Source organism: Falco peregrinus, chromosome 13 (genome assembly GCF_023634155.1).
Source record: "Falco peregrinus isolate bFalPer1 chromosome 13, bFalPer1.pri, whole genome shotgun sequence".
In the NCBI taxonomy this organism is placed as follows: domain Eukaryota; kingdom Metazoa; phylum Chordata; class Aves; order Falconiformes; family Falconidae; genus Falco; species Falco peregrinus.
In genome coordinates this window covers 2,702,433-2,730,158 of record NC_073733.1, presented here as the reverse complement: position 1 = coordinate 2,730,158, position 27,726 = coordinate 2,702,433, and the positions used below count along the sequence as shown (strand labels likewise).

Below are 27,726 nucleotides of genomic sequence, written 5' to 3'. Positions count from 1 at the left end.
GTGAAACACTTTGCATTCCCCTGAAATCCCTCACTGTAAAACCCCAAGGACCTTTCAGAGAACTGAACATGTATTTTGCAGATTCCCTGGCAGGGAGATGCTGCCCAAAGAGACCAAGGTGGTTTTGACCCAAATCACAGCAGCCCACACATAGCTGGAGTGGTTCCCTGAGCTACAGCGGCATCTCTGTGCAACCACAGTGTGTTTATCATACATCCAGGCTCCTGCCGTCTCCTCTTCCTCATCTCTGACCCCACCACACAGTACTGAAGATGGGATACCTGGGATCAAACCAATGCCACCCTTTCTGTGCACCACTATTCCCAATCTCTTTCAAATAAAACTTTTAAAATAATAAATCACCTGATGGCTCAATGTTTACTGTGTCCACCCTGGCCAGGAGAGAGAAAGACCCTACTATGCAACAAATGGAACTGAAGTGGGTTAACTCCTGCCTTGCAAAAGCCCAGCTACAACTAAATTAGAGCATCAAAACTCATTAATTAAAATTCCTCCTGTATGTTTCATTTTCAGTGAGTTGGATAACTGGGGAACTGCATAATTTGTTTCCATTTTCATGACTGCATTCTGTCTTTTTGGGCTACCATCAGGCCTGGCTTTAATGGCTTGCAAATTACACACAGAAACAGTCACAAACTGTACTGAAATATTAAAGGACTTTTCTTCCCTCTTCTCAGAAACAAAGGCTTGACATGTTGTTGCCTTATTAAGCCTATCATGAATGTGCCTGTTTGGATGACTATAATTACAGGAATTTAGTAGGGTCTTTTAGTTTATTTTATAAGCTAAAAAAATAGGGAGCTGGAGGAAATGGAAAATAAAAGACCACTGGACACAAAGAAGTTTTCCAGGAACCATACGAGAGAGTGTGAAGAACTGCTGTGTATGGAAACACATGTTCTGGATAGGGTTAACAGTGCTGGACAGTCATTAAGCAAAGAACATCCAACAAGCAACAGGGCTACAAGGAAGATGCATGGAAATCACATTACATCCATACCAACAACCACAGAAGCAGCTTCCAGTGCCTCGCCGTTAATTTATATAGTATAATCAGAACATCAGCTATATGATGCAGTCCTGATGTCAGCCGTAAGAACCGCAGAGAGGCTGTGGCAGACAGTCCAGACACTTGGGGGGAAAGGCAGATTTGTTACATGAACAGAAGCTTGGTTTCGCTCATTTTTGCCTTCCTGCAAACAGCATAATTCTGCAATGGAAGTACACAGATTTTCCCAGATGGGCCCCGAAACTCAAAAGCCAGCTCCTGCCCCAATTATAATCATCACATGCAGACAGGGAATGTCTGCCTGCACAGGTATAAAAGCTAATCGCTATTACAGAATCAAACAGCTTCTTGAGTTGTATTTTTTCCTTGCCAATTTAGACAGCTGAGAGAAAATAATGGCTTATCACTGCTGTATTTTCCCTGCAATGGGAGCAGGCCTGGGAATCCCACAAGGAATGTGTGGATCTGATCCTGTGATGAGTGTCTGTTTTGGATCAGCAACCAGCAAGGTACCTTGATACCCTGCGTGCACACCCCTCCTCCAGACAATCCTCTGCATCTATTAGCAGCATCTGCTGCTAATAAACAAGAAGAAGCTAAGCTACCAGCTCGCTGCTATTTTTGGATTAGAAGCCTGTTTTGAAAGCAAAGGAAATTTCCAGCTTTCACAAAGGCCTTTACCCTTCTTTATGTGGGAAACTACCTGCTGTATATTCCCACCAGGCATATACTCACATACAGATTCTTTAAATTACCTGAAATGCTGTTAGCTTAATTTCCAAATCAGAAGCCAAAGCACGCTGTCAGAAGAGAGAAAAGAAGTTATAAATTAACATTAGCCACAAGTGTAATGTAAACCCAACTCTAAGCTGATGAGCTGGCGAGAGACAGATGAGCCATCAGTTGCTGATAAAGAAGGGCACTGAGCAGTGAAGGAAGATCCCTTTTCCCATGCCACTGGAGCCACACACTCTCGAGATATGGCAAGGAGCATTTGCACAGTCCGTGCTATGACAGTCCTGGGGGGGCAATAAGCTCAGGAAAGAAGCAGTGCTAAGGGTCAAAAATTCTGACATCTTGCATCTTTACAGACAGATTTACAAGAAAACAATGAGCTTTCTTTCCACTGCAAGATAACACATAGTGTAATACCAAAATAAGCACTTCTGTCACAATCCTCAGGGTCAAAAAGAAAAGTCATTGCAGATGTAAATTGAAGGAAGGCAGTGGGATTATTCCTGTGATGAATACAGCACCTCGTCTTGTATTGCAACTAACACTGACACTTCTGACTAATCTGTATAATAGATATAAAGTCCTCAAGCAAAACTACATAGCCTTAGTAACTCTTTGCTTCAAAACAGAGATCTCAGTTTGGTTACTCAAGGCTTTTATTACCACCAGGTGGTCCCAGCAGAATTCTGCCAAATCACGCAAGTCACCCAAATCTCTGCATGTGGATCTCAAGCTATGAAGTATTTTGAAGCCTGGCTCAAGTCACAGATCACCTAAAAGTCATAGATCCCTCAAATGCTAGTTTTTAATTCCTTCATATCAAGTGCCAGCAAGTCTGCATGTGCCCAATGCAAGCAAAACTGGAGACAGAGAAGTATGGGATTGAGACATATGAGCCAAATGCAACACAAATGCTCCAGCGAAAAGTCCAGTTTAAAGAAAGAACCCAAAACTAAAATGTTCCTTTTATTTCTATTTGAAACAATGATGCAATTTTTCCCATCAGTGTTATAATTTGGGGGTAGGTGGTGAGGACTGACTCAGGACTTGTGAATGCTTTGGGCTGGCAGTGTGGCAAGGATGTGGGAAACTACTATTAAATGTCCTTTATTCTCAACCCTGGAGGAAATTCTTGCAACCAGAGAATCAAAAGGCTGCAATAGCAGCAAGAGTCAAACCTAGAGGGGTCCTCCAGTGGCATTTTGCTGCTCCCCCTCACACACACAAGCCCTCCTGCCTTCTCCAATGCCCCCTTGGCCTCCCTCCTCCCCATATCTTTGCTGCATTGTGTACAATCTGGAGCCCTGAATATTCACCCTATACCAAAACCAACTGGGCTCTGATCAGAGAATGAAACATGCGTCACTGTATCTGCACATCAAAGACCTTGCAGCCACAGCATCTGCAGGGATGGGAAAGGGAAGGAGCAGAACAGAGGGGATGGTAGGGACTGATTTTGCGTAGGGGGAGCTCCCCATTGAGGTTTTTGTCAGAGTGTATTTAAAGATCTGGGAGGCTGCAGTTCCTCTGAGCTTCCATAATTCCTGCTCAGCACAAACCCAGCTACACCAGCCCTCCTCCCTCCCCTTGCAACCCTTCTCAGTATCCAAACAAAGCATCAGTGTCAGACTGAAATCTGCTGCTGGAAAGCTGTTGGTTTTGCATTTTTGTTTTTTCCACTTAAGTCTGCATTATCCACAGCAACCTGAATATTCAGATAGCTCAGATAACAGAAACCGATGGCTCCAGTATGTGCTATAAGGAGACTGTCAGAAAAGAGAAGCCAGTGTATTTCAAATGCCTAGAGATGCTCTACTCTTTTTTTTTTTTTTTTTTTTTTTTTGCTTTTCCTGAACAGACAAGTTCCTTTTTTCCACCCAGCACCCAAAGGTGCTGGAGTTGTCTGTTTCCTGATCCTGACGAAAATCTTCCCAAAGCTCAACACTGACAGAGGAGTGCAGCTGTTAGTTTAATTTTGTCCAGAACTTTACGGCTGATGGACTGCTCTATAATGGCCATGCCTGAGCAGTCAGCCCAATTATAGGTGCCTAACCTTGTGGTATCCAGCCAAATTGGCTTGTAGACTACTAACAAATTTCCAGGGAGAGAAGCAAAGGGCAATGTATCAGTCAAAGATGAATTTAAGCTGCCCGTTATTTAGACTCACTTTTCTTGGTTATTGTTTAGAGAACCTTTCAAAGCAGCACATGGAGCACAGCTCAGAAACCGCTGCTTTAACTAATACACCTGAGACACCAGTTGCTGGAGCTCAGCAAGTTTCCACAGCTTGAGGGCTGCCAGCAATCCTCAAATGCACTAGAGAGACAGAATGCCTGGACGACAGAGAACAATAAAGTTTTAGGCTCTGACCTCTCTTTGGGATGATACTCTAATTTTCAAATCAGTTCTCTAGTAGTGCTCTGAACACATAAGAACCCATTTACTTCAGACATACGTAAAGATGCCCATCTTCCTTCTGTGCAAACCAGTGCAGAATTTGCAAATACTGAGATGCTGCAGCTCTGTGATGAACAACCAATTCCACTTTCTTTATACTTCTGCAGAAAACTTCCAACCACTCATCTCAGCAGCTCTGACAGCACACAGATTTCTGCAGAAGCAGTAAGGTGCAGATAGGTTTTGGGACTACCTCTGCTGTGCCCAAGCAGCCAGCATCATGTCTCCAGCCTCTTAATACCATGCCAAAGCCTTCAGACCATGTCACAAGAGTGTGCTCTTTAATTAGACGACTTACATGACTAACCAACACAGGGTGAATTGTACATGTCAGCTAGCACAGTCTAAACCACGGTTCAATTTTCCCTTTGGGAGAATCCTCCTGCTTTAGAGATTGATATTTATTTTTTAATGAACACACGACTATGAGGATACAGTAACAGATCAGAGAAGGAGTGTGCACACACATTATCACTTCAGTCTGGTTTCTAATATTTTGTAGATTTTTCCTAGCCTTTTCACAGTTCTGCAAACACTAACTCATTAACTGAACTCAAAAATAAACCCCAACAGCTTCAAGCTATAAATAACCAAGTCAGACATGCAGGATTCTGTAAACTCCTGTTTTCACCATGCAAAGACAAGAAAACAGGAAAGGCAAGGAGAAAGGGTGGAGTTAGATCCCTTTTTTTTTTTACAGCATATTGCCGTAACAACAGACAATGCTTACATACAAATGCTGTGCAGAGTGTCAGAGACAAAGAGACATGTGCATGAGCTGCAGAATTAGAAACCACACTGGCCAAGTCTGTAAAGATGTGTCTGACCAGCCCACAGCCATGGGACAGGGAAAGTTATGAACTCAAGGCTTACAGCAGGAAAGCCACAGCACAGGTAGAGTTGTGTGATAGGAAGCTTGACCCTTCCAGCTCCTTTCTTGCATTAGAAGGGCCTGATCTTCCCCAACCATCTTTTACAGGACTTGAAGGGGGTTATGAAAGCACAAAGTGCTGCGACTGAAGCAATGGCACAGAGGGGAGGAAAGACAGAGAATTTAAAAAGAAAACCCACATGCTGCAACACTGACATGATCACCTGTCTCCAAAAACCTCAGATTCATGTGCCCCACTAAGTTTGTCAAGTCTGCAAAAATAGGTGATTACTTCCTGTCTAACTAAATTCTTCTTGTAATTTCTAACAGGCTGGCAACTACCATAAGCCAGTGCCCTCAGCCACTGCACAGCCACGCCACTCCATCTCCTCGGAAACAGGTCATGGAAGCCCCTTGATGTTTAGGTATCCCCTTCACAGGAAACCATCTCCATGACCAATCTGCATGGACCCATTTGGATGGGTGGAATTTTGTCAATCCCAGCACCATTCAGACACCCAGATGAAGTGAGTTGCTAGATGCTGAGGATGCCCAGAGGTCAGTGATGCTCAGCACCTCTCTTCAGCCAAGAGGGCTACAGGCTTTCTGTCATGGTATCTTAGCAGTAGTTCTCCATGCTAAAACACTCTGTAGGATACCTTAAAACACTCACTACCTTTCTCCCAGTTCACTCCTATCACCGTTTCTTAATATGAGCTTGCAAACTTCATTTTCAAAATGATGGTTCTCATCATATTCAGGCATAACTACTTTTGTTTAGGAATGAAGCAAAGAAATGGTATAAATTATGCTTAAGAAAACCCTTTGGCATTTTAACACGCATTGGAAAAAAACAGTTTCAGAACAGTGTCTTATAATGGATGTCTCCATGGATACCTCTTTGTCAGCACTTTGTTAGGTAAAAGCAGGGATGTGTAAGAGTATCTTCTCCTGCATTTCAGAAGGTACCCCAAAAACACTAATTATGTAAATCTCCATCCTCTAACTGATGGATACTTTTAAGTTCAGGTGACAAAATGGATAAGCTGAGCCATGCTAGGAAAGGAAGGTAAGATATTTCCTTTAGACTCGCCTCTTACAATTGCTGACACAACAATTGCCAGACACTGTGGAACCCCTTTAGGCCACAAAACCGCTATCACCACCACCACCACCTTTTCTTTTTAAAAGCAAGACAGAAAGGAAGAGACAAATAAGGAGGCAGAATTCAGAGAGCAGTATCTGGGACACCTATGGCATCTGAAAGAAAGAAGAGCCTGTGCAGCAGAACCATCACCAGGACTAGCCAGGACCTCTATCTGGAGAGACACAGCCCAGCAGAGTTAAGATGAGCACTTTTTCTAGATAGTCCACAGATTAGTGACTGTTTAGTCTCCATAAGAACAAATACTTCAATTAAAACAAAAATCCACTTCTGGTAGAAACACGGGAACCACAAAGCTAGCTTGACTTTAAGACCAGTATCAACGGCACTAGAAAAACAAAGGTAGCATTGAGACACCCATGTTAGCTATGAGCTAGACACAGTTAACAAAACCCTCAGAAACAAGGTGAACTGAGGGAGATGGGTCCCATCAGGACCTCCAATTTGTTCTTCCATTGCTGAGCGCACCAGAGGTTATAAATGCTGCAATCTCCTACTTCTGAAGCAGCTGGGAGCCCACTCAGAACCTAGCATGGCTTAGGGCCACTGCAGAAAAGGGTTCTTCCTCTACCCCTGAGCAGTCCCTGTTGGTCAGTCTAAGTCACAGGAGAAATCCTTTGGACTGTTCTCAGTTACGCTGACATGCAAGAGCCCCGTGGGACTATCTACCTGCTGGGAATTGCTGACATGCTGCTTCTTGGTTGCACTGCCTTCCTGGCTTCCCAAGTGGGAGCAAAGAAACAGCAAACTCCGTAACAGAGGAAAACCTCCCACCACCAGCCGGGTGTTTGAGCCTCTTCCCACGGTACCATGACAGGGCTCAGGACTAAACCTGCAGGGATGACCTCCAAGTAGAACATAATCTTACTGAATTCTTAGGGGGATAATCCAAGAGAAGAGTTGCCTATTGGAAGTAACTTTTATGGGAGACCTTCCTGTGCGGTGTTTCTATTTCAGGCACGCTACTTTGAAAGCTCAGGAACAAAGTGAAGCCCTGCCAGTTTTCTTGCATCCAGAACGAAGATAGCTCACCTGAGAAGCTGCCACTGCAATGCTTTAAACAGAAATCAGGGTTCAGTTCTAGGACTGGGAAGTTTGGATATGGCTGAAAGTTGGATCTGCACAGTAGGTTTGTACAGGTGAAAAGTCAGAGCCAGGCAGCACTGCCGCGTCTCCAGCACAGTTCTGACCGGCACCGGCTCAGACCCAGCATAAAACTGGGTTCAGGCTAAGAGAGGTGGATAGGAACATCAAGAACTGTCCAGGAAGTACAAAATGGTGTCTGCAATTAAAGCTGAGGGTTACACAGAGATATGGTTTATTAGGAGTAGTTGCTGTGTTAGAAATAGATACCCTCCAAGCACCATCTTGCTGGCAACCCACACTCAGATAAATGGCCCACTCACAACCCTTCTCCCAAGTTCATACACAGTCCAGCTTACATGTCTCAACTTAAAAATTAAATGTTAATTCTGAGTGTCCCCATTATCCATGTCTACAATGAGGATACTGACACTTCACCACTCCCACAGGAAAGGTGCGGCAGCATGTATCGGGGAAACACAACACCAGGAGACACCGCATACATGTTACATCACCAATTTACTACACTTTGTTCCCTGGTGGCTGTTTCACAAAAATTCTTCTGCTGCTCATTTGCAAACACCTTCTTCAATCCCTGGGCAATTCAGAGAGTTGATGGGAGAGATGCACCAAAGCAGATCAGTCTCCCTGTTCTCCCTCATCAGTCAACACCAGTGCTCTCCACCACCAAGATCACTGCAGCCACCTGATTCGTAGCCTCCTGCCTTCCACACCTGGCTGAAGCCATCCTCAGCTCCCACTACACTGTCCTTTCACCCTAAGGCGTGCCAACACTGGGCACAGGAACTGCAAACTCTTCTTTCTCTTCCTGCCACATGATTTTTGACTGAGTAGTGACTGTACCCCCACTGAGCAGACCAAATACTGTTGTTTCACCTGTCATACAAACACCAGTGGATTTAACTATGCAAAAATTGGCTCCCTTGTGATCCATCTTCATTATTAGTCCTTTACCTGAGGCTGTGTGAGCAGAAATATTTTGAGTTTTTCTAGTGACAATTACTTGTATTTATATAGTGCCTGTCAACACAAAGAATCTCCCAGCACTGTAAAAGTGGGGAAGCACCATACTGATCCCTGAATTGTAACTACTTCAACAGTGCAACGTGGCAACTCGTTAATGCACACAGTGATCTGGGCAGAAAAGGAGGAAAATTTCCCTGACCTCTGACATGGAGGCAAAAGAAAAAACTTTACACAGTGGGTTTCTCAGCACTGAGACCTTTAGCACAGTCCTACCAAATCAATCAGTCCCTTTGGGACACTGCCATGCAGACACAGGGGTGGCTCTGCAGATGCACAGAGTACAGAAACTTTTGTGTTCTGCTCATGTTGAAAACAGATTTTATTTTTTTTTTGTTAGACCTTCAGGCTGGAGACAGTGCTGCCAGACACAGATAATGCCGTTGAGTCAGGTACGCTAAAGTAAACAGCGACGTCCTGCAGCTTGTGGAGGGCTCAGAGGAGGTTCAGGCACTTCTCAAACACAGGAAGGAAACAGTGCAATTTACAGAGAGCACTTCAGAGTCTCAAATGCCACTAATTTTTTAAAGAGTAGACTTATGCAAACCTGAATTTTGAGTATTTTTTCTCCCAACTGTTTTCTCTAGGAATCCCTCTCACAGAACAAAGCCTTGTGCATAAGAAAGAAGATACATCCACTACTGACAAAAACCTTCCTTACGTAAGGAAAATCCACTAAAAGATTCTTGGCTCCCATCTCCACTCCACTCTCCCAGCAGTGGCAAGCCAGGGCTTCCAGCTACCAGCCAAGCACAATGAAACTGTGATTTCCTGAAGATTCGGATTGGAAAAATTATTATGCTCATAATAGGTGTGGTAGCAATTTTCATCAAAACATCTCCTTTACAGCAGCTGTGAAGAAAGTGAATGGCTAAGGTTAACCAAAGCTACGTTCTCAATATTGAATAGGACATTAGAAAGTTCGGCAGCTGAATAAAAAGAGTTGTAACATATACAGAGGTCAGGGAGTCAAGAGCAGTTAATTCATTTCTACTACAGTTGTCCTCCATGACCTGGAGGAAATCACATGGTTTTTCTGAGTTTCATTTGCCTATTCAGCTGCACATGAACAACAGCTCAGAGTCGTTGAGGTGATTGGAGGAAAACACACTGATAGCAGATATGCCATCTACCCTCCATGTATATTTCTGTTATATGACACCCTTTTTGTCAGAGGACTTATTATTCTTCATGAATTTCCTCAATAACTACAGCTTTCAGAATACATTTTAAGACAAAGATATGCTTGAATATTAATGCTATTGAAAAATAATGGGAGTTGAAAGTATGTCCTTGATCATGTCTAGACAAAACCAGATATAATAGCTTGCTGGTATCTAGGTAGTACATATAAATAGATTAATGTTACTTAAAGACCTGGAACATCTGTATGCATTATCCAGAAAGGACTGATCCTACAACACAAGCCCTTACCAAATATCTATTGCCTAATGAAGAATGCACCATTCAGCTCCTGAATCGCTACCTGCAAAGTACCTGGAGAAAAACAGTCCAGGGGTGCTGCGAAGCTGCTCAGAATCCACTTGCCAATCTCTTCTCTTCCAGTAAAGAGAGTAACAAACACCATTCAGAATTGACAACAAAACCAATGCTCAGCAAACTTTAAAGATCAGGAAACTGCATCAAAAGACTGCAGGCAAAGTGTCCGAACCACCTGAGTTCAGACAGGAATGTCCGTGTTCAAGTTAAATAACTGTCCAAGAAAACATGAACAGCAGAAGTGAGGTCAAACCTGAGCTGAACTCCATGACTGTGTTTCAGAGCCCTCAAAGACAGCAGATGAATTCCCAGCTCTGAGCTCCTAAACTCATACTTCCACCCCATTACTGCCAGCAGCCCAGAAAAGGCATGAACTGAATTCCTCCAGCATCTTACACAGTCACAGTGGAGGCTGTTGTGATCAGATGCCTGGGCCCCTCTGACTGTTCAGCATAGGTCCCTTGACAGCACAGTGCCAAAGAGGGATCTGAGCTCATGTGCATCAAAACTAGCAAGGGCAGAGACAGCATCAAAACTTTGTCTGATCACTGTTTCTTGCACCCTTTTGCAGATATATATATTTTTGACTGCAAAACTCATACAGCACACTGTGACCGTAACGCTATCCCTGCAGACTGTCCCTACTTCTTCCTTTTGGAAGGGACAATGTGACTCCCATGAATGTGTCCCAAATTTCTCCTGCATCCACTCCTCACCAGCAGTTAGCTGTGATCCTTGGTAGCCTTGCATCAAGCTCACTATGCTAAGTTTCTAATTTCTTCTTTCATTGAGAAAAAGCCACCACCAGGAACTGGCAGACATTTTGGGGGAGGCTCAGCTGGCTTTGAGCCATGGGCCAAAGCAGCTCTTTCTCTCCCACCAAGGCCTGAGCCTTTGTACTGCTGAGTACCCCAAATGTTAATATTTGCAGTAACGAATGGAATCTCACATAGACCCAGCTGGTGAGGAGCAAAAGGATGCAGAAGTCCAGGATTCCTGCCTGTGTTTTAGACAAGCCCTATTCCCATTTCTTATGTCCACAAATTTGTTTCCCCAGGGGTAGCACAGAAATGCTTATTTGGACCCAGAGCTGGTTTGGTAAAAGCAGTAGTGTTGGCATAAGAAGCATTCACACTTAGCTGGTTCAGCAACATGAAGATCTTTGTCAAGAAAGGGGAAAAAGTGAGAAATGAGAAGGGGGGGAAAAAGAGACAAGATTGGGTTCATCTATGAGTTAAGGCTGTTTTAGGTGTAAGCCTGGGGGAATTAACTTTAACACTCCATTTCAGCTTCTTTTTCCCTTTCTCTTTTGTGCAAACTTGCATCTCTCTCCTGTCAGACTTTGATGGCTTTATGTAACTGTTTAAAAATTGAACAAGCTTCTTAACTTAGGTTTAGCAGAACATACTTTTTTGCCCCTCTGTCTTGAATGCACATTAAGAATAAAGATTTCCGGAGAAAACAAGACCTTTTCCATCCTCTGACATCAGCCACTGTAGTACACAAAGCCACGTCCTTGAGGACTATATTTTTTTGTACATTCTGTTCCAGTACAAGCCGATGCATCTGCAGCCCCAGCGGGCTTTACAACTGGTAGCTGGAAAGAAAGACTCATCCCAAAGAAAATACACAGGTTAACCACCACAGCAGCACCCACGGTGCAATGCTTCAACAGCAGGGGGGGAAATCCTAGAAAGCAGTAGAGGAAAGAAACCCAAAAACCTGGGCAGTAAAGTATGGCAGCAAACCCCCAAGTGGCAGGCTGGGTTTGCCCCACATTATGACCTAAGAAACAAGTCTGTGACCTGCTGCCACCATGAGAATAATTTCTCTTTTTTTTTATTACAAGCTGAAAAAGTTTCTGCTCTATGTAACTAGTTGGAAAAGCTTGTGAAGAGACTCCCTCCAGGCTCAAAAAAAAGAGGCAAATAACCTCCACCCTTTTCCGTGTGTTTGTACTTCTTAATTACACCAGTTTCTAAGCCAGCACTGTATTTGTTGATGCTTTAGGTTGGCAATGCTGGTCAAAGAGGCTTTCAGGAAACCCAGTAAAAATAGTCAAGGTTGTAATTAAAGCCCTCCTTTTTTGCTTTGTCTATTAGAAAGTGTCTGTCTGTGTTTGTGTTGTGGGCTCTTTAGGGCAAACACTGCTTCTTACTGTTTGCACAAGCTCAAAATGACAGGCTCAGTCCCAACTGGGGGCCACAAAGCTATTGTTGAATAACAAAGTTGTTGAATAACAACAAACACACAGCACAGATATCTCTCAAGCTGTTTTGCTCCCAACTTGGAGCTAAACCACAGGGAAAGGCACCAGCCACGGACTTTGCCCAGCTCCAGTTCTGGGAGACAATGAGGAAAGTGCACCCGGTTCTGCTCCCGGTCATCACTGCACCATCCTGGGCAGCCCAGCTGCCCTCTGGCATGTGGTGTTCATCCCTTCCTCCCAGGTCGATTCATGGGACATGCAGACAGTCATGCTGGTGTGTCAGCATGTCACAGTGGGTAGGAACCTGCTATGGGGGTGCAGCCCAGTCCACAGGCCATATGTGGTACAGGTTTGCCTTCAGGTGGACAACAAAAAGTAAGTCCAAAGTATAGACCCAAAGTTTACATTGCAAGTGGGACTCTGGAGTCTAAAAGCTGGATGGAGGAGCCACTAGACCATGGGTCAAGAAAACAGAGCAGTGTCTCAAGGAAAATCAGCACATTTTTAGAGCCCTGACAAAAAGACTGCAGCTTCATGAGGTTTTTGAAAGTGGACTGCTTCAGCATCTGTACTGTGCATCCAGAGTTTAGCACATGGATCTAACCAGACAGCAAAAGCGTCATCAGCAAAAGGAACACCTAATGTAGATTTGCAGAACATTGCCACATGTTGCAGCCACATCAGGCAAAAAAGCAAATAATGAAATAATAATTGGAAGATGATCCTGACCCTGACTCCGAGGCTGCAGAAGTGTTGCTGCCAGCACAAAAGCCATGGCTCTAACAGGGCAACTGGAGGGGCTGACAAGGGTGCAAAGGGATTACACATTCCCTGCATGGCCCAGGGCTCATCCTTGCAAGGATGCTGCTTCCCAGCGTGTCACAGGCTACTGCAGAATAGAGTGCGCGCAACGCCTGCCTTCCTGACTAGAGCTTAAAATTGCACAAAGCCTGCCCCCAAATCAGGCTGAACTGCTCTCAGCCACCCCCATTTCCTTACCCATTCTGTACAAAGCCACGAGGGATCACTGCCCGCCCTTGTGACTCCTGCAGAGGCGGCTGCACCATGCTCGGTGCCAGTGATGACTGGACCGGCACCAGCCTATATGGGACAAATTATGTAAGCTATATGGGAGGCAACTCCTTTCGCACCACCATCAATTACCTGGTTAACCCCAAAATCGCAGCAGACCCACAGCTGCCTACAACAGCGCCGCTCAGCTCAACTGCTCAGCGACAAGCAAGAGTTACCCACCGCTAAACTTCTGACCTACTTCTGTGTTGTGTTTCTCCCCCTCCCTGCTCCTGCCCTCAGTCCCCAATTAAATCTGTGTGAGATTTCCTCAATTATCCTCTTCCTGCTAATAGATGTGGAAAGAGGATGCCATAACAATGTATTCCCCTGGCAATGGTTCAAAATAAATCTCAGAATTAATGTTGAAGAGCGCAGGATGTAGGAATATTTTAATTAAACATAAATGTATAGAAACGAGAGTTACATTTAAGAAAGCTGATCTTTTGCTGCCACCACAATACTTAACCTCTCAGCCATGCAGTGAGAATCCTAGTGCTCTTATTTAATTGACAGGCCAATAAATCGGCACTAATCTCCCCTTTCTGTGTAGCTGTGCATGCTGATGTTCAGCTGAGGTCAGCTATTTCAGAATACAGCAATACTCAACTGGCACAACCTAAACAGCAACATGCATAGGAATCTTGTTTGGAAAACATTCAAGTTTGGAAGAAGCAAAGCATCCTAATGGTTGAAACAGACACATACCTACAACAAAACTTGAAGGGGGTAACTAAACAATAAAAATCTGTGGTTGGAAATTTTTGCAGGAGAAAAAGTTTATATATACCTGTGGAAAGAGGAGCAGGAATAGAGAACTCTTATTTGAACACATTAAGTAAGATATTCCGATAGGCACTCGCAACTCTGGATGAATATAGAGATAATCTGAACACAATTTCTAATTAAGACAAAAAACATCTATGAGGAATAGGTAATGAACAGTGCCTGGGAAACACTTTGCCCATTACAGAAGATGTGAAGCCTTTGTTCAACTTTATAGGCCCCTTTCGACTCATCCCAGAAAAGTATTATGAGATAAGAAATTGCAAGTCCTCATAAAAAGGAGGCTTTAATCCAATGGAAACTACATCTGTACACCTATAAGCTGCATTTTCCATACCTAAGTTCCTACTTTATCTCCTTTATTTACCTAAAACTGTATCTTGGGCCAGAAACACTACACAATCTCCTAGATTACAAACTGCAATTAAACACATCACTGCAAAGGGAGCTCAGTGTAGCAATACTATAGAAGAAAGAAAAAAGTTTATTTTAAGTCTGGTAGAGAGTAACGTGCAGCATATTAAAGGAAGCCAGACCATATCCCTGCTGCAAATACCCAGTAAAATTAACAGGTAGCATGTCTCTAAGTACGCAGCAAATAGTTAGTAGGATGATCTCAAAATTATTTAGGGCACTGCAGTACTGGATGAGGCTGAAATGAAAACAGATGAAGACTTAAGCTAAGGTAGCAAAGGAAACGTCTCTGCAACAACCTATGAAACCATCTCCCACAGTAAGGAACTGATGGGCTATCCAAGAATCACAGGAGACTGCAGAAACAAAGAGGCCTTCACTGTGCTAGAGATGGACTGAGTAGAAGAAGAAAAGGAAAGAAATTATTTTTTAACTGTTCTCCAGTATTTCTTCATGCTCTGTGTGGGACCTCTATGTTAAAAATTAACACCACCCCTGGGAATGGAGTGCCACCTCTCAAAACCCTAGTCCCCTTCTTGTATAAGAAAGGCAGTAACTCCTATCCCACTGAAATTATAAGCAGCAATACTCTGCTCATCTCTGGAAAAGACACTTTCTCTAAATATCTCCTGAGAGACTCTAAACAAAAAGCTGCAGCTTCCCCTCTCACCTCCCTCCCAACAATGTTTGCTGTATGTACACCAAAGGCCTGTGTTTCCACCTTAATGCACATGTACTGAAGCTATTTCTGGCTGAGAGTGACGTGGCTTTGTTTGCATAACTGGGTTCCCACCTCATGATCTGCCGCTCTAATAGTTTGCAAAATAATAGCTGGAAAATGTCCGATTCCTGAAGATGTGCCTGTAAAGTTCAGTTTGCCTTTATCTTAAGGGCAAAAAGAAAAGAAAAAAGGAGGAAAAAAAGTCTTTCTGCAAAAGCACTTACAAAATGCTTCAGCAAGACATAAACCAAATTGTTTAGTGATATCCAGCTGGGATATGGATATAATAATTCTCTGTTTTGGGTGAAAGAGTATCAAAACAGAAAAGAAAGCAAAACTCATACAGAAGATAACCATTTTACACTGTGGAGTTTTCAACACTACAGCCAGAGCCACTGTAGACCTGATTTGTAACAACTCATGTCAACCCAAAATATCATCCATAGGAAATGCAAACTTATCACTGATGGTTAAAAACAAAAGCAGAGCTCAAAATAGCAGCATTTCAGATGAAGCGAGTATGTCAGTTGGACTACTCTCAACTGTCAAAACTGAGCTGTAATCACAGATCTCTCTTGAGAAATATTTGATATTTGTCCAGTGTTAAAAATAAAAGTGAGATATCTTAGAAGAGAAAAAGATGGTCCTAATAAAGAATACGGGGAAATAAATCATGTGTACAAAAAGATCTAACCACTGGTTCTTCTTGTCCAGTCCCCAACCACTGCCAAAAGACAGACAGAATCCACTTCTGTAACAACTCTGTCACTGCAAAATGCTGTAGAGGTGGGACTGAACATTTTCCTCATCTGCACAGCTGACTGAGCCAGGAGAATTGACCATTTCTGTTTTAGCACATCCTTATCTTGAGAGTACAAGGGCTTCAGGTTCTTACTTCACTTCCAGCCAAAGCTTTGTTTCTCAGGATGGTGTTGCCTGAGCAAGAACTTCACCATCTGGGCAGGATTATTGCTCAGGTTATACTTGAGACATCTCCATTCACTATCTTCCTCCCTCATCCACCACCCTTACCCATCCCTTAAACTTTAAAAGGGCTTGAGGCATTTCACTCTACATACTCTTTGGCTTAGGTTACACACAGATAAATGAACACAAGACCCTGAGCAGCTCAATCCCTTACAAACGCTGACTGCGGTAAAGAGAAGGGACAGAGACTGTGGTGGGGAATAGCTCTCCCTCCTCATCTCTAGGAAGAAATTTCTCACCTGCACAAATCACTGAGGTGCCAGAGATGGGAGGGGAGTCTAGAAACATCTCTCTAACGCTGCACTGAAACAACACATCCTGGGAGCTCCGCTCACAGCGTTGGCTGGCCAATTGTGCTGTGTTATACTTCAGCAGAGGAATTACACAGCAAGCACCACAAAGTGCAATTACAGGGAGAACACCTGACAGTACACTGTTCAGCAGGCTTGATGGAGACAAAATAACATACCCATTTGCAAAAGACTGCATTAGCTTAACCATTTCATGGAGCTGCTCTGGAGCTGAAAGCCTCACTGCAGAACACAGCCCAGGTCTGTCATAGTGCAAAGACAGTGGACATCTCCCAGAGGTGATCAAGCTAGCAGTGGCCCACACAGCTGACCATCTGGGAGTCAACACAAGACAACGGCAATCCCACAAGACAGCTTCTGTCAGCACTGCCCTGTGCAATTCCAGGGACATCACTGCCAAGACACCAAAGCGCATCACTGCTACAGTGAACCCTTGAAAAGCTTTAATTTACCTTTTTCTCTTTGTTTTCCCTGCTTTCTAGAGAATATCACCTGACTGTATCCCATTTAAGTGCCCAAAAGACAACTGCAACCAGGCAGCCCTGTCACTGCCTGGCAACATGCCGTTCACTATTCAGCTCAGTCCCTTCCCCAGCATTATGCTGACACTGGTTTGGTGTATCCACTTCCACATCTAAATATCTCAGAGACACCAAGTACCCCTACAGCATAGAAAGTCTCTTCAAAAGACAGTCCCAGGTCACTGTGTGGCTGCATTGGGACCTGCTTGTTTCTCCAAGCAAGGCTAAACTCACCTAAAAATTTGGAAGCATGTCAAGAGACCAAGAGTTAAGGAGCACCCATCATACCAAGGGCAGTGGTGGAGTTATTTCTCTTTTAGATATGTAAGTTCTTGTATGAGGAGGAGTGTACAGGGGAATCATTCAGTACTGACTCATCTCTCTTGCAGGCATCTGCTTCTTGGGCATCCCACTCCAGCTGCGGTTTACAGCTGGCCTTTTCTGGCTTGCAGTAATTATTTTGCTTCACTTTTTCTTACCAAATCATATATAGCATCACTGAGGAGAAACCCTACATTTGACACCACCACACAAAGCAACAGCAGACAAGCAGAACTGCAGAAGACAACACTTGATTAGCATGTAGATTTACAGGAAAATACATCTTGACTTGAGAAGTGACCAGAGCCCAAGCAGCTCTCCAGTATAAGTTAAATCCACAGCTGAGGGCAAGAGTGGTTCAAGGCCAGCGGCCAGAGACCCCCCTGAAGGTGATCGCCAATGGCCACAGGTCTGGTGCTGTGTCCCAGACAAGGGGGTGGTTTCTCTGATAATGTCTTATGGTGGTTCAGGCTCTGCAGCCTCTCCTGCTCTTCAAAGGACACTGCAATGCATCCTGCTGATGCAGAGTTTGTCTTGGTACTGTGATGGCAAATGGTATTTAATACTGGTAACAGCAGTACTGCAACCAGCCATTATTCCACCCTTTTTCCAGTTGCACAGGGGTGCAGCTGCTGATCCTATCACACCAGACAAAGCTAACACAAAATGTCTATTCTTGTTCAGGTAAGACTGATCTTTCAAGGTTTTTGGACAACAGGATAATATATTTCCCTAGATATTAGAGACTGAAAGAGATTTATTAGGGGAATTATTCTTTATATTCTGTGTGGTCCATTAAGAGATGAAGTTTTCCCTGATTCGTCAAAGAGCTCATTGCAGGCTGCATGATTTCACTAATATAATACCTAGCTTCCCTTTGCAGCTCCTCATTCTGTTAATTTTATACTCATCATTCTCCAAGTACAAGCACTATGGTGGGTTAATGGCCCAAGTTTAATTCAGGTATGAAAACCACTGTAATTCCATAGGACAAAACCAGGGACAAGATTAGAATATTTATTCCTATCTGTGGTACTAGGTAATGGCAGTTTGATACCCAAACCCTACTTCAGCTTCTTGATTTCAAAGCACAGAGCAAAATCCAGCCAAAGTAACTGCACCTTCCCTGCAAGTGCCACATTTCCACATGCCAGTCAAAGCATCACAGCAGTGTGGCTATGTGCACTGTATTTGTTTTTTATCAACACATCCCCTCCACATGACACGAGTATCATCAGATTAGATAGGCTGAGGAAAGGAACAGAAGGGATGGTCCCAAATCTTCCTTCCAGGCTGTCAATGGAAACAAATCAAGGGCTTTGGACACAGCATGGTATTGCACGCAGCTCACAACACCACAGGAACCTAAGAACAGCCCTCCCACCACCACACTGCAGCTCTCCATCACTGGAGCCAAAGGGGAATTGCCCTTGGCCATGTCAGTCTGATGATGCAGTGAAGCGCTCTGGACCTCATCTCTGAGAGTACAGGGAGCCACATACATGGTAACTCCTTCCCCTTCATTCCTTGATGAGTTTCTGGTTGTATTCACCTAGCCAGTGACCAGTGGCTTCAGCAGCACTTCTGTGTGGAAGATGCATCTCAGAATCACATCTTAGCAGCTACACAAGAGTTTTTAAAGCTACGTATGACCTGTGCTTTTGCCTCTCCCTCCCAAATTTAGCTCCCTTTCAGCTAAATACAGGTGACACTGCAGTGGCCTTGAATCACAAATGCAGCCAGAGCTTAGGAAGCACTACAAAAGCATTTGTTCCAATATTTACTCAGAGATTTTTCATGCTACACCTACCACGGACTTCAGTTTATTGAGAACATAGTGCACTGGGGAAGGGCAAACCACACAGACTATATACTGCTGCCAAGCAAAATGTCATTAAGGTTTTAGCAATGCAACACAAATTGAGTTTACATTAAAGCTTCTTTTGTATGAACCATATCCCAGAGTGAAACAGTGACCGAGCTGAGCAATGAGTTGAAGCAGAGCAACCAAGGTAGAACTACTGAGCAATAGGGAAAAGGCACTATTCCAAGCTGATATTTAAGATGAGGATAGAGAGCTTAATTTGAACTTTAGAAGAGGTGATTATGTACAGTCACCATTATACATGCATCTAATACTATGTGGGATGCAGTACCTACCACCTGCAGTTGCACAGAAAACACCCCAAGGTCCAATTGCACCAAAGACCATCATGAACTGGAAGCTGAGATTCTTCTTAATACAGGCTTACATGTAACCTCTAAACAGCTGAGAACCTTTTCTAAGCCTGGAACTTCAAATCTCTCTCATGCTACCCAGAATTCAGAAGTTCACCATTTCATTATTTCAAGTTTCTTCCTGGATGGATTCACACTCACTGAAGCCCTGTCTGTCCCCAGGTGTGGTGGATGGTGGAGAAACACCCATGCTACGGCACTGTTGGTCTAACACCAACAAGGCTTATGCCCCCCAGCACTGCTCTTACAAAACCACAGCACTCTTTAAATGTTATTTCTAAGCAAGACAAAATAACCAGAGCATGGTAAGTTTGTAAGTACTGCTCACTTCTGGTACTAGGAATCCTAAAGTGCATTTTGCACTAATACTCACTGCAGTCACTGGGGAACAAGTTCAAAGCACGGTCCATTCATGCGAAATGGATGCAAATGGGTTTAGGGATGACCTAGAGTTCACCGGAGACTATACACATTCATTCAATGCTCTCTGTGCTCTGACCAGTTCATAAACTAAATCGGATTAGACACATCAGACCTCAGGTGCTTAAAAGGCTGCCCACTGCTGCAAACCCCACTAATTCAGACAGCCTTGCTGAGCACACTTCACGCAGACAGATGGGGACCATATAAGCATTAGAGAGTGATGAGGCTCTGAGACAGGGGCATCAGGATCTGTCAGCCTGGACTGAATTGCTGTTTCCTCCTTGAATGAGCAAGCTGATATTTTTTTTTTTATATAACAATACTGCACAGACAGAGTTTTTCAGAACTTGTAAAAAAAACTTATAAATGCCTAAGAGTGGCTTCATGGAGGAAAGCAATGGAAAAAACTACAACAAGATTTCAGAGCACTGTTAAGTAGAGCAGCATAGTAAGTTTATCAAGATATAAAACAACCTCCCCCAAAAAATATACAGATCAGGCATAGCCTGCCAGCAGAAGTACTGAATTAGGGAGAGAGATTCAAAGAGCATGTGTTTTCCTGGCAGCCCTCATATGTGCATATAAACCTCTTGTAACCACCACACTGATATTTAAACTAATTAGCACTAGGAAAGCCATGGGACTATGCTTTTCTATCAGCCTATTCACATGGACAGAAGGACTGAAAAATGACAACGATTAAATACAGCTCACGTACCAGAATGCAGCAGTCCATGATCCTGCCACACCCCCTTCCTCCCCTAAGTAGCAAGGCAAGAGAAATATGGTGCAGGACACATTTCACATAGAAAAAAAAATAACCCTATTAAACAAAATGCTCACTCAGCATTACACTAGAAGATAAAAATAGAAAGCAGGAGAGCTGGTACTGAATATCAAGCAGTGTTCCCTATTCATTGCAGAACAGCGTGAGCAAGAGAACCCAAATCAACCTCTCCTTCACTCCGTTCCCTTCACTCTTGTTCTCCTGGACGCTGCACATTGTTTGAATTTCCTGTTACTTATAAACACACCAGTGGGGAATTAGCTTTGGGGAGCTGTGAACTCATACATCCACCATCATTGCAATGGCAACGCCCCACCAGCCTCTGAAAACAGCTCATGACTTAGAGAGGAGAAAGGACAGACTGGGTTAGTGGGGGGTTGTGAATATTCAACACTGTTACACAGCTGGACTACCTATTAGTAGTACAGAGGATGTCAAAGAAGCTGGCTCTCATGCAAAGCTTCCATTCTTATTAATTAGATGGTGGCCTCCTCCATCATATACATTTAAGTTTTATACATCCTCCATCATATACATTTAAGAGCACACAGGGCATGAAAGGGGAAAAGTAGCAAGAGCACAGGATTGTTTACAATCATCTTTGCTAAGCTAAAAAAATTAAATCTCTAGTCACAGATAAGATAGAATCAACCCACACATGCCTCCACACACTGAGAGGATGGTTCTGCTTTTAGGATGGGCTGCACCTCCTTCTGGAGCATGTCCCCACAGCACTCGCCTATGGAAAGAGCTGAGACGACTTGGACTGGACAGCAAACTAGAAGCAACAAGTGCCTTCATAAACAGCAGCAGAGGTGGGTGATTTGGGTCAGAACAAAGTCAATCCAGGATGGGACTGTAATCCTCTGCTTCTGGCATCCAGACCATAAAGCATCTCTCAGAATTGCTCTGGGGCTAGAGAAAGTAACTCCTTTCTCCCCTTGTCCATTGTCCCCAGGGATCAGCCATGTCTCACCTGGCAGAACCTGCCTGAGGGTAAATCACAGAAGCGTGACAGATGCCAAGGGCCCTGTCAGAGCTAGGGCAGCCTTTCAAGTTACTCTTTGGTGTTTCAGGAGTCTGCTGCAGCAAAGCCACATTTTTGGGCACCTTGAGGTCCTACACAAGTTGGTATCAATCGTGCCAAACTGGTCCCATAAACCCAAAGGCTCTAAGTGACCCAAGTGCTAAAATAAAATGCTTTGCACACAAACTGTTTCAATTCAGAGTTTTTTCCAGGCTGAGAAGTGTACTTCTGGAAAAAAAAAAATAAATACTGAAAGCTTTTAAAAGTTGCCTCAGTTTGACCCAACTTACTTTTCTCCTGCTCCTTGAAATTAGGAGAGAAATAAAAAAAATAAAAAAATAATTGCATGGCTCTACATGTACCACCCTCTAGTGCTTCAGTTTTCTTATTCTCACCTCACCTACAAAGCGGGAACAATAAACCTTACCTACTCCATAGAAAGTTCCTAAAGCTTGTGCCCAGACTTGCAGACACTTACTTGTTAGGACAGCTTGGGAGTGACTGATAGAAGAAGAGAGCCATGAGCAGTAAGAAAACACACAGGTTTGTGCATGCTCATGTGCACTCCTAGGATGAAGGTGAGATGGAGAACAGGATTAGAATCTTGCCCTTCTATCCTTTCCTGCAGCCACCACTTACTTCTGCAAGTGCCATCCCTGCTTTCTGAGCAGATGGATCAAGATGCAGCCAGCTGCAAAATGATGTACGCCGTTACCAGATGTGACAAACAACAGTTACAAACAGTGGTCTTGACAAGGGGACTTCCTCCTTGGGCTTAGGTTCAACCTCTCAGCCCAGACTTCTGGGCTAACATGTAGTTAAGAGATGCCGTTTCTAAATCACATATACAACTCTAGCCAAATAAAAAAAAAAAGAAGAAAAAAAAAGAGGAAGGGGAGGGGAGAGGAACAGGGGAAAGCTTTCTTGCCAAAATCTCCACATTGCACAGAGCAAAGAACAAGCAGCCTCCAAGGGTTCACAAGGCAGCTGCATTTTTGCACGACAGAGTGATACCAATACTCTTTTTGCACAACAACCCACATCTCTCCAAAGGCCAAGATGGCACCAATGCTGCTAAGACAAGCCTGACACTTCATTGGTCTCCTCTTGCTCTCTTTCCACCTCACACATTCCCATTCAAGATCAGGCTTAGTTTCTGCAGAAGCCTGGCCTCTGGTTTGGAAGTATAAATCACTGTGCTAGCTCTGCCACCCGACTGGTTGTCATCTGTCAATGAACACACCTGACAAGAGATACCCAAGCCCACAAATCTTACCTCAAATTTATAAACCTTTCCAAAGAAGAAATATCTTTCTGGCTTTACAGACCTGTAGATCTTCACTCGGCTTGGGGCAAAGGCAACAGATGGATTTTCCAGCACTGCTATTGTAAGCCACATGTATATATTCTACTCTTGCAGCACTTACAAACCCCAGCACAGGCTTCACACCTGCCTGTTTGTTGTAATTCAGGCTGAGCAACAACCTGCCTAATGGCAGCACTGAACAAGTCTCCAAGGGCATCTTGATCAGCACCCAAAACCAATTCTCTGTCCCAGTGATGTACGGGCCTTTGGCACAAGTGTGTCAGAGCTGAACATCACACACAGGTCTCTGTGCTCATGAGAAGCTTGCTTCCCTTTCCAGTTCCACTTCCTTCCTAGGTATCACCATTGCAGAAGCAAAGTTTCTTAACTAACCCTTGCCAAACTTCAGCAGTATTTTTGGTTTGCTGAAGTTTCATTTTTCTGCTGCCTTTGTAAGGGTGCTTTAATGTCAGGCTCTATTTGTAATCAGAAACAGGTCTCGTTTTATTGAGATGACTCAGAACACAGACCATTTTTTTTCTCATATATTCAGTAGCAATATTGTGTCAAAATGGAATAGCACCTTGGTTTCCAAGCAGGGCCTGAAGGACAGCTATGGAGGCTGCAAAACATTATGGCTCCTCTTAAAAGATTAAGAAATTGCTTGATTAATCAAGGTAGACCAAACATATCGATGCACTGGCCAGCACCAGATCCTGAACATAGAAATGGTTTATATGAATAACACACATGATGATACTCTGAGGTAGGGCTTGCAGACTGTATGAGAGGATACTTCATTACTGCAACAGCAGCTCTGCAGTTGCCTGCCTTTATTCTGGCCCTGAGGACAAACAACTCTATTGGATTTGGATAATTTTATCTTCCAGGAGCTTAAATGTTCAGCATGCCTTAACTGAAACAGCCTTCCTGAGACAAAGGTAGCAGTCTACATCTGGGAAGTAAAGGAGGACCCAAAAGGGAAGGTAGAGAAAAGGAAGGGCTGAAATCCTTGTCTATATATCCTCTGGCTTGTATCTCAGCCCACAAAAAATCAGGAAAGAGAAGTGATGCAAGATGGCATTCCAGAAAGTCACAAGTGACTGAAATACCAGTGGTCCATCCCTGCACGTGTTCCCTGGAAGCCAATACCCAACACAAACAGGCTGGAAAAGTCAGTCTCACTTAATGCCACCTTACTGCTTCTATGATGGAAAAAGAGACACAGAGGCCAGGCCCTCCCCTCCCTGGAAATCATATTTCAGGAAGGCAGTTCATCAGGTATCAAAGGGAAAAATAATACAATAAAGGACTGGTAAGGAAGGGCAGTAACAGGGAGGGGAAAAGCCACTGAGACACAACTGCAGAAGGTCAGTTCCCCCTCTTTATTCTAGCAGGGAAATTCCTGGCTCCCAGATCATCCTTTGTTCGCCTGCCCTAGAGGAACAAGAAGGGCTAAACCTCTTCTGCCTTCTTCACTAGAAGACTCTTCCTGCATCACATTAGATGCCAGCTAGCAAATCTATTGGGTTTTGGACAATCCAGAGCCTTATGTGTTGGGTACCAGTGAAACCAGACTCATAAATAACACAAATCTGAAACAAGACTATGGAATAACCAAGTTCTCCATACTTCAAACACACAACACAGCACAGATGAAAAACAACCGCCCAACCAAGCAAGGAAACATATCAGACAAATGGTACAATTTTTGCCATTTTTTCTGAATTTTTCCCAGAAATAGACATGGACATCCTCAGGCCCACAACAGCTTTTACTTCCTCTACTAGAGGAACCATTCACAAAAAAGGAACAAAGCGAATTGTGCCTGTATTTGCAAAACACTTCAGGAAAGAATCAGTGATATGAATTTGTCACTGAGATGGTGCTGGCAGCAGTACCAAACCCAAAGGTCACATGATTAAAGAGGAAACAAAAAAAAAATTAAAATCACCAAAACCACAGAGTAAACCTGTATAGGTGATCTGAGACATCACAGTTCCCTCCACCTGCAAGGAACATTCAGCCAAAGAAATGGGAGGCCCAATGCCTCCGTTAGACCACAAAGCCTCCAATATACATTGAAGGGAAACTAGTCCAGGGGGAAAGGATAATGCACCTATTCTTTTATTGCTACAAAATGACTCTAATAAAAATCCCTGTCTGTGGCTGAAGGAACCACAGACTCAGAAAGCTGTTAGTAAAGCATATTGTTAATAAAGCATATTATTAGTTACCAAGGCTAAACATGCAGCAGGTAAATACTTACCCCTGCAGCAGGCAGAGGCATATTTCAAACACCTTACCCTACTGATTTGCAGCTTCTCAGCTCCAGGCTTGAAGAGGTTCCATCGACGTCCACCGTTCCTGCAGTTCCCGCGCACCTTCAGAGTCTTTGAAGCCTGTTCGTTCTCAGCTGCCAGGATAAAATCCACAGGAAAAAAAAAAAGAAAAAAAAAAAGGAATGACAAAAGATAAATGCTGTGCTTTAGCTCAGGCTGGGGGCGGAGGCTGTTCTTTTAAATGAAAGAAACAAAATTGTTTGCAAGAGACTCATTCAACCTCTTCTTTAGAAAAAGAGAGCAGAGAGTATATTTAGGTGCTTTATTCAGTGCTCTTGGGATACAAGAAAAATAGTGCAGCTTGGGTACTACAAAAACGCAGGCACAAACTAAGAGCCCAGAGCCAAATTCAGAGGTGGTGTAAGCAGGTGGGGTCAGACAAGCTGGGTGTGGAGCCAGAATACTCTCCCAGGAGCACCAGGCAGCACAAGCACCTCATCTGCATGCACCAGTATTAAAAGTGCAATAGCTCCTTGGGTCATAACTGCTAACAGCACCCCTGCAGTTTGGACCTGCAGAAATCCCAGCTTTACAGTTGCTGTGGTCCATATGATGCAATGCCTTGAAAAAGAAACAGCTCCTCAAATTTATGCAGAAAACAAAAATGGAAAAGTCCATAAAAGCTGTTTTTCAAAGAAACTGGGCTACTTCTCACCCCAAGCATTTCAGGCCAATCCCTCACAGATACAATTCTGATCCAGCTTTAAGCAAGCAATCCCATTTACACCAAACCTCAGCCTGGCCTTACAGATGGTACATACCCAAGCACAAAACAGCTTGTAAAGAAGAGGCAAATGGTGGAAGAGAGCTGGCAATTCACATTTCAAAATTAAGCTCTACTTTTTTCTAATCAACCCAAATTTTCAGCTCCCCATCCTATCCCTCCTTTCCTGGGGTGAAGCTGCCGTTCTGTGTGAGACTGGGGTTTTTCCTCCCACATGTGGCAAGGTTAGATTTTAATCCCTTCTTCTGTTAGATTCTTCATGTCCCCTATCCTGGAGTGACAGCCACTGGGAGGAAGGAAACGGAGCTGAGTACCACTCATGTGCACCCACAGCAGCTGCCAGCACAGGCTCCTGTCAGCAGGTGCATGTGGTCCAGGCTGCGCACATACGTGTGCCTGGGTATGCATACACACACCCACGGGTGTTCCCATCCCCTGGAGGCTCGTCACCCTGCTCATGAAGAAACACATTGACAGAAAACAGTGAAATTCTGGAATTCTTCCCTGAAAGATGCACAACACTAATTTTCTTTTTCCCAATACACCTTTAACCCAGGCAGAGGTTTCAGACTGTGTCAGTCCTGAGGGGTTTAAAACCAGATAACAAAGGGTAAATGGTCCCAGGCTTTGGGAGAGTGGAGATCCACAGCCCAGCTCCTAGGGTTCAAGTCACCTTTACTTACCAGGGTAAAACACACACACACACACACAACATGCTCCCTGTCCCCACATCAAATAGGTGGGGACCCTGCTGCAGCCCTAGCATGGCTGGGTGGGCAGCAATCCTGATTTTCTTCCAGCGTTGCTGGGAGAGAGATTGCACTGAGACCTATTTCCTAAACACGATGCTGACGCAGGCAGCCTGCTGTTATTTTTAGCAACACGCGTTTCACTTTCTAGACTCGCAGAAAATCAAGCTGTAGTGCAAGTGCCGATTATAGCAGGAGGCTGCTACCAGGCTCCAGAGGCAATGTGCCGACATAGTAGCACTCAGGAGCGACGTGCAAACACAGTAATGCTCACATTGAGAGATGCATGTGTTATTCCCCACGTGCTAGAAACGTGTGCACCCCAACAGAAGAACCATCAATTAAAGAGGCAGCCACTTTGCCTTTTCCTTCCTAGTTCTTAACCCTGATGTGCTGCCACCACCCATTAACCACTTGGATCCCTAGCATGCTCCCGAGCAATGCCAGCACAGTCTGGCAGCATTCCCATACTTGCCCATTGCTAAATCACAGGATTCCTGGTGTCAGCAGCATCCCTTCAGGAAACAATTTCCTTACCCTAATTATCAATCTTTTTAATTAGAGGTTCAAAGAATGATGTCATCTATTCAACCACCAGCGTGTTTACCTGCCAACACAAGATCCTTCCAGCAAATACATTCTGTAGTGTTCTCCCTAGCGTCATTTTGAGCAGGACAAATGCAGAGGATAGCTCATCATAGCCTTTGGCTTACGAGATGCTCTTCTTGATCAGGAAGATTAACCAAGCGCAGGAGAAAAAAAAAAAAACTTCACTTCTTACTGTGTTTCCAAACAAACATCAGACTTGAGTTGTGCTCTCAGTATCCATCACCACTTGCCACCTCCAAATGTAAGTACTAACAACAAAGGCTGCTAAGAGGACAGAAAGCCAAGAGGAAACTAC

The 27,726-nt window shown here is 44.0% G+C and overlaps 1 protein-coding gene across 2 annotated transcripts in view; it reads right to left on the bottom strand.

The window, feature by feature from the left end:
• ARHGEF9 (Cdc42 guanine nucleotide exchange factor 9) overlaps positions 1–27,726 on the bottom strand; it is a 221,650-nt gene that overhangs the window by 154,429 nt on the left and 39,495 nt on the right. For both annotated transcript variants that reach the window (XM_055817993.1, XM_055817994.1), the window contains exon 4: positions 25,314–25,423. In XM_055817993.1, the coding sequence (XP_055673968.1) occupies positions 25,314–25,423 (110 nt within the window). The remainder of the gene's footprint in view (positions 1–25,313; positions 25,424–27,726) is intronic.